Here is a 7,990-nt window from a genome sequence, read left to right as displayed (position 1 = left end):
AGGATAGACACTTCATTTATAAACAATACAGCAGCCGCTCCCGGGGGGGGGGGGGGGGGGGCAGAGAGGCAGAACTCCTGCCTCCCAACTCTCCCACTATACCTACACAACTTTGGGAAATTAAGACAAAGGCAACAGTTGCCCAAAGCTACAGCACTTGTTGCAGTGCTGGGAAAAGAACCCAGATCTCTGCAAGGCAGACCCTGGCCACCAGCCTTTCCTCAGCAGTACCAGCTAGGACTTTGAACTCATGGCCGTGATGCCACCTGTGCTAGGCTCCAGGTTGGAGCTGCATGCATGCAGAAGAGCCTTGCCAAGAAAGGATGGAACCTCCCTCTCTCCAAAGCAGTGACACCCAGCCACCAAAGCTTTGAGGACCAGAGGGAACTCAATCCCCCTCCCCAGATACACATCAGCACCTCTCCGCAGAGACTCCCTGAGCCTGAGGGAGGGGCCCAGCTCCTTGGAGTGCTACAAGCCCAGCAAACTTGTTTCCATGCATGCATAAACCACCTCCTCCCCAGGCTGGGGTGGGCAGGCCAGGCAAGAGAGCATGTTATGTCGCTCAGGGCCAACACAAAGTCATAATCAATGCTGCACAGAGACCACCCATATGGCCTGTCAGCTCTGCTCAGACCAGGAAGCAGGATGACACCAGGGTGTGAGAAGTGGAAGTGCTGATGTGAGTCACAGCCTCTCAAATGGCTTGGACACCACAAGACAAAGCAAGGAAGGCCAGAGATTGCCTGGACTCGATCATCCACCCTGCCGACAGGGTCCTGGCTCACTTTCCAGGAAAATTTAGCTTGGGTTTGCGGGCAACATGTCCAGGCAACCTCTCCATCCCACTTGGGAGCAGTGCAGATCCCTTTGTTCTGGGCAAGCTCATTCAAGCCTCTCCACCCAGGGACTGTGAGAAGGAAGTAGATCCCTGGATCCCAGACTCCCCACTTAAATTAAATGCAGAGAAATCAGATTACTGGAAAAAATCTCTCAGGAGCCTCACGGCTCCTTCTCCATGTGCTACAGTCCATGCTTTGGTGGAAGTAACGGACTGTACAGTTAGCCCTGACTGTTCAGAGCCCCCATACTGCCATGCCACATGCTTTGGCACAGCCACTCACCAGCACTGAGCATACGTGACTTGTGTTGGAGTGCTTGAAAGGCCTGGAGATTCATCTGCAGAGATCACTGCAGGACTGGGGACACCTTTTATACAGTGAGAGTAAATGTTTGTCTTTCCCTGCCCAAGTTTATTTGCCAATGGAGAAGGCACCTATGCAGTGAAAAACCAACTTTCCACAGGCTGATCCCACTCTGCAGAGGGAACACATAACTCCTCCCAGTCCTGCACATTTCAGGACAGAAGGCACTTTGGAAGCAACCGCAGGACTCGCAAAGAAATACCAGGATCTCCATAACACCCAAAGACCTAGAGCTCACACTGCTAGAGTGGGCAGGACACAACCATGGCCCAAACAGAGCTAGTATCAGCAAAGAGGGACCTCTGCAATCTACCTTCCCTCAGTGCCCCCCTACAGGGCAAGCTCGTCTCTGGCCACCCTTAACAGGGCTGTCCTCTTACCACGCTGAAGTCCACGCCATTGGTGATGGTGTGTCTCCGGTGTTCTGCACGTCCCCTTTGATGCCTCCGAGCATCTCCAGCCCCTGAATGGCCGCCATCTCCCTGGGATGGCCCAGCAGGCTTAGCATCAGCACCTGTAACAGAGGAAAGCATAAGGGCACCAGTCACTTGCAATGAAAGCCTCCCAGTGGCCATCACAGTGGGGCTTCCATTAGCCACTCTGCGTATCTGAAGAAAGGAGGCTTCAGCTCCTCTCCAGCTGACAGCTGTGCCTGGCAAATTCAGAAAGAAATCCTGAAACCCACTCTCAGCTTGGCAACCCTTCTCCAGCCGAAAGGCAGCGCCATCCAAAGACCATGGTGCCCTTTCTGGAATCAATTTATTGGCATGCTCGGGTGGTGGGAATGCGAGAGGTAAGACCATAGGAAAGGATTTACACGGTAGATAATAGAGTGGATTTGGCAGGGAGCAGCTGAATGAAGCACTGAGTCCTTCCAAGAGCACCTGCTCAGATCCCCATATGGGCAGGCCGGACTTCAGCAACAACTTACATGGTTTTGCCAGGCTAGCAACAGATCTTGGTCACCATCACCTGTAAAGAACAAGCAGCTTCCAATGCTGTTTCACTCCCAGCACAGACAACTAAACTATTAATGATACCGCCTGCCCTTGTCCTGTCCTCATGGGATCTGTGGTTCCCACCCAGGCAACACACACTCTGCCAGGCATTCATCTTCTGAATGCAGGTCAAGGACCTGCTCCTTCTCCAAACATGTGGTGAGGGTCTCACAAGAAGCTTCCTCTGGAGGGGGAAGCCACTTAGTGCAGCTCTGGAGATGGCCATGGAGATCAGTCCAACTCATTTTGGAGCAGACACACTTTCCTTCCACACCCAGAGATGTGCTTGGTGCCGAAAGGGGTGACCAACTCCAAGAGCCCTGTGTGTGCAGTCTAAATCACACAGTAAATCAGGCTATAGGGTTTCCAAAAATTTATTAAAATCCCAACAGCTTATTCTGCAGTAGGTACAAACATGTGGTGCTGATCCAAATCCATTCATAACCTATTTTTACAGATTAACTTATACTGGAAAGTTTTAGGCTGAATCAGACACTTCTTGTCCACGCTGTCTGACAGTACACCAAAGCAACAATTGCCCGAGCACCTGAGGCTGCCAAAAATTCAGCACAGATCCTATACTGTATGTCCTGGCTAATTCACCAGAAACACAGCCCTGCAGCCACATCCAAGTCAGATCAGATCCGTACTTCTGGATGATCTGGCAGAGCAACTGCCCTGCTGCCAAGAAGCACGGCACCACAGCACCTGGAGGTGCAGCCAGCACTTTGTCTAGATGTGCCCAGGCAGCAAGTATGCTGCACCTCCCTTCTTGCTCCAGTCCCCTGCTGAGTCCCCAGCAGGCCCTGCCTTGTGTTTGCCCCATCTTGCTTAGGCTGCTCACCCTGGTCTTTGCAGACAGCTTTCCTCGAGAGTTTCTCTCCTGGCCTGATTTTCCAACAAGAGCCACAAGACAACAGCAGGGATGTAGGCAAGCAAAGACTGGCAGTGAAGCAGCTGAGGAAAAATTCTCTTCCTAGGAACAGCTCCTCACTTGTCTCCCAGGCACCCTCACCCATCGCCATATCCTTCTCCCACACACTGGGCACTAGCTAGCTCCCAGGAGCCAGAGGAGTCTCCCACAAGTTTAGCATGTTTTCTGGTGCAGACGGACTCGAAGGACTGGAAGTGCCAGGGCAGGATGCGAAGAGCTGGCAGTGCAAGTCTGCCCAGCCTGGAATACCACCTCCGGCTGCTGCACAAGTCTCCTGAGCAGAACATGCCAGGCATGAAGGAAGAAGGATATGGGACAGGTAGGAAAGGAGCTGAGGCTGCAAGCATCACCCTTGATGTTGAGGATGGAGCGATCTGAAAGGCCACAAGGTCAGGGAGGACTGCACAGCACTGAGACACTCTGTGCTGCCAAATTTGTACCAGTCCTGTAACGGGAGCTGGAATCAGGGTCACTGGGAGCAGCAGGCAATGCCCCAGCACTGGTGCAGCTACACAACAAGCACCTCGCTCAGCTTGTCCCTTTGTGTCACTGAAAAAAGGGACAATTTCAGCATGGGAAAAGTCCTCCTGGCAGTTCATCACGGCATCCCATTTCTCTTACCAGCAAGGGCTCTAATGTAGACAGGTCCCTGGCGCCTCAGTTAACAAAAGGTCTTTGATGTCATTCATTTGTCTGTTTTACCCACTGCCTTTGCTTTCATACACCCATATCTGCCTGGGAAAGCTTTACTGGGGAGTCATTCTGGCAGAAAARTTTGTGTGAACAGAGCCAGAGTGACATTCTGCAATCAGGAGAACAGCTAACCCAGCAAGACCGGTGCAGCTGCACACATTCTCTTAACGGACCTAGAGCACATCCTGCTTGGGAAGCAGGAGAACAGTCCCAAAAATTCAGGTAACTGTGATAAGCGGGATCCCAAAGCAAAGCCAGGAGCACCCCTGGGAAGAGCTGCAGAGTGGAAAAAACATGTTAAAAAGGCTTACGTTGCCATTACTGGAAGTGCCACCATTAAATTGGCACAACAAAAGCACAGACCCCAGATGCCGATCTGACCTGAGCCTCTGATTAGAGGGTGTCCCCTGGTCAAACAACGGAGCTCTGTGCACTTGAGCTAAAAATGTAGCAGCTAAGGGATCAGCTCTTCCTGGGGAAAGAGCAGAATCTGCTCACTGGAGATAGAAGAGATTCTGCCATGAAACACAGGCCTGTTCCTTCCCAGAGCCCCTCTGCTCCCCACAGGACATAAGTCCAGCCTGAGCAAGCAGAACAAGTGCCTAGGACTTCTGTGCCAAGGACCAGATACCTGATGGTTGTTTTATACAGCTACCTGTCCTTGGCAGTGGCTTAGGCAATGAAGATTACCCACAAAACTATTCCCTTTCTTTCTCCAGTGCCATCAGCTCTCCAGTAGCTGCTAGAGCCAGGCCACCACAGGAGTGAAATCAAGTGCTGCGCTGTGGAGGAAGCAGTGCCCAGGGTACTAGCCTCTCCCCACTGCACCATGGACCCCCTGGACAAGGCATTTATCACTTTGTGCCTCAGTTTCCCCACCTCTCAGTAGGAATGAAAGTTCTCTCACAGGGGAAGCACAGGGGTAAATATGCCTAACACGGAGGCACTCAGATACCATGGTGACAGGCCCCATAAGTACCAGCAGCAGGGAGTTGCCCCAGTGACTTCTGTACAGGCTGTGATATCAGCCTCGCCATTCTTGTGCCTGGCAGACACTGTTAGCACCCCAGACACTGTTGCTGACACCCAAAGAAGGGCTCGCGGCCTGCAGGTTGCTCTAACACTGCCTGTGTGACAATAACTTTGGAAAAGCTTGAAGCTGACTCCAAGAAGGGACTTCTTCAGAAGCACTTCTGTCCTGTAGAAGTCACTATTTTAAATGGAGTGAGTGGGAAAGCAGGGACAGTGCTTTGTTGCTGTGCTCCTGGTTCATTGCACTACCTGGGAGTGCCAAGAAGATCACCTAGCCCCAACTTCTGCCATCTTCCCATAATTCTCATGCAAAGCACCTCTGACACAAGCAAATTTACACTGGGCCAGAAAGCAGAGCTAGTCCAGCATCCCGTGAGCACCTTTTTCCCCTTAAAAAACAGACAGAGAGAGTTTCCTCAAATTCTTAAAGCTTACAAGCACCAGTAAAACATCTCTGTGCTCTTGGTTAGAGTTCTTACAAAGGCTGCATCATGCAGCTGGAGGCTCAAAATAGCCTGGAGCCCAAATGATATAATCTATTTGAGAGTAGACTTACTGGACCCAGTTAACTCCCATAGACAGTTTTCATCACACAGCACCAGCTACAGTTCTGCCCAGTGTAAAAAGAGCAGAGTTTTGCCATGTTAATGCCTGACTTTTTCACAACCAGTTGGAGTGAACATCCACCAGTTGGATTACAAGCCAAGAAAGCACTCTGTGGTGGAAGGTATCACTGACCAGTTGTGCAGGAACTAGGACTAAAAGAGATAACTTTGACTTATAGCTTTCACTAAGCAGCTGAAGTCAACCTGAAATTCAGGCCTGTTGCTAGAATACAGCCCTGATTTCTAGAAAGCCGGCAGTAAGGGCTTAGGCACTAAATTTGCCTGTAGACTCAGGCCATCATTATAATTTCAGACCATAACAATCGTCCACAGCCAGAAAGTTATACTCTGCGGCAGTTGTCTGGTCGGTCCCTTCTGGTAGAAAGCTTTCCATTTAATGACAATTTATCAAGCAGGATTTTTTTCAAGTTTTTCAGGACTTACATTCTTGATGATAGAACAACCAGCCTGCATAATAATATTCCCCTAAATGAAGTTCTAGTTATTAGTCTGGAGGCAAAATGGAAAGCAGAGAATCTTAACAATGTTTAAAATTTCTTCTCCACCCTCCAGAAGGCAAGGGAAGGCAAACCAGATCAGACAACAATACTTTACCAAGGCAAAGGAAGGCATCATGCTCAGAGGTGTTGCAATAACAAACACCAAGATCTCACACAGAGCTTTGTATCAGTAAATCTCAAAGCATTTCAGAAAAAGCAGATAAAGAAATACAGATGTCAGTAACATCTGGGTGGGGAAGGAAAGTGTCCCCCTTTGCCAAATTTAGCATGCTGATTGCACAGTACCCAAGGGCTGATATATGTGCAGGTGGGTGCTGAAAATGGTGCTTTCCCTCTCCCACCTTTGTCAGTCCTGCACCCCCACCAGTCTTGTCAAACTGAATGATCATGTGACTGCCAAGAAATAAATACATGTGTATATTTACATATGAATATATAAATATAATATTTTTATCACCCATTCAGCTCATGGAATCAGCTCACTCCACGGCCTCCCAGTCATTTAATCTAACACAAGGGAAGGAGGGCGAACTGCTGGGCGGGGGTAGGAACTGTACTTTCTGCACCAGTATGCAGATGCACCAGAGGAGATCTAACACCAGACTGCAGCCACAGGACAAAGTTACACAGGACAGCTCAAGCCTGTCTAACAGCTCACTGCTACAGGAGTGGCAGAGGACACTGGCAGATCCAGTACAGGCATCCCCCTAGGTCCTGAGGAAGGGACATAGTCAGAAGTGACTGGCTGGAAAACTCTGTAGATGAAACTATGTCAGAGACCTGTGGGGCATGCACTGGCCCAGCTGCCTGAACAGCATTTGGAGACAGTGAAATACACCTCCCTGATGTTGCCTTCCCATTTGAGCGCTTGCTGTAATAGTGTCAGTTATTCAAACACAAAAATTTGGGCAGATTTTCCTACTTTTTGTCAGAAATGTTCATGAGACCACAAAACAAACCTTTCTGACAAAGTATATTCACAGCACAGAACCTGAGTATACGACTGGTTCATGCCTGCAACTACCACACCAGTAAAGCTGCTCAATTTTCAGATCATTTCCCCACTCCCAAGATCCAGTGACCCTCAGAGACAATCAGCTTCATCATCCACCCCAGGAGGAAGGTCACCTACAGACTCTATGCCAGAGGACAACTACAGACATGTTAGCGTAAAGCCCTTAATTCTTCTTGTCACCACTATAAACAGACAAGCACCCACATGAGGGGAAACATAAAGGGAAGAAGGAACCTGAGGCAGACCAGGATTTGCAAACAATATGCTCTCCATTCTGGCTTATCTAGGGCTTCAATCAAAGCCCATAGAAGCTAAAAATAATAATAATAAAAAAAAAATCACTGACTTCCCAGAGTTTTGCATCAGGTCTGTGGGAGGAATTAACTGTTGTTTTAAATCCAAAAGAAGGAACAGGTCTGTGCTGCCTGATAACCAGACCAAGCCATGGGTGTGGATCCCAACCTGCCCTGCCTGCTCCACTCTCTAGCAATGGCACCGCTAATAATTTGTGACTCTGAAATCCCTGATGAGATACCTGTCCAAAGCAGGCCAGGTTCTCTCAAAAGGGTGCATTCTCATGGTCTGAAACAGCCCAAACCCAGATGCTTCTAGTTTAACAGACAGAAAAAACTGCCTCAGTCTTCAAGAAAGTCATCCCCTCAAGTAGGACTGCAAGCTGCCCAGAGAAGTTGTGTAGTAACTGTACTTGGAGGTCTGCAAGGCACGAGCGATAAAGGCCTCGGCGCGGACGCTGCTGTGAGCGGGAGGTTGAGCCACAGACCTCCCGCAGCCCCTTCCAGCCAAAAACCCGCGACCCCACGAAACCAGGCAGCGCTATGGGACGGGAAGGATCCCGCAGGGGCTCCCCCGCTCACCTCGGCAGCGGGGCTGGCCCGGCTCCGGCTCCCGGTGTCCGGCGCTCTGCCCCCGCCGCTCCTCGGCGCCGCGCGGGCTCGGCAGCTTCTCCAGGCTCCGCGAGGCGCTCAC

The 7,990-nt window shown here is 50.3% G+C and overlaps 1 protein-coding gene across 1 annotated transcript in view; it reads right to left on the bottom strand.

Annotated features, from left to right (window-relative positions):
• The window catches only part of SAPCD2 (suppressor APC domain containing 2), a 15,365-nt gene that overhangs the window by 6,976 nt on the left and 399 nt on the right, over positions 1–7,990 (bottom strand). Inside the window, exons 2-3 of the mRNA XM_026073378.1 lie at positions 7,879–7,985; positions 1,586–1,719 (exon numbers count right to left, since the gene is read on the bottom strand). Coding sequence (XP_025929163.1) covers positions 1,586–1,719; positions 7,879–7,985 — 241 coding nt within the window. The remainder of the gene's footprint in view (positions 1–1,585; positions 1,720–7,878; positions 7,986–7,990) is intronic.

The sequence above is a fragment of the Apteryx rowi genome, unplaced genomic scaffold (assembly GCF_003343035.1).
Source record: "Apteryx rowi isolate R43461 unplaced genomic scaffold, aptRow1 scaffold_367, whole genome shotgun sequence".
Lineage (NCBI taxonomy): Eukaryota > Metazoa > Chordata > Aves > Apterygiformes > Apterygidae > Apteryx > Apteryx rowi.
This window is presented reverse-complemented; position numbering and strand designations above follow the sequence as displayed.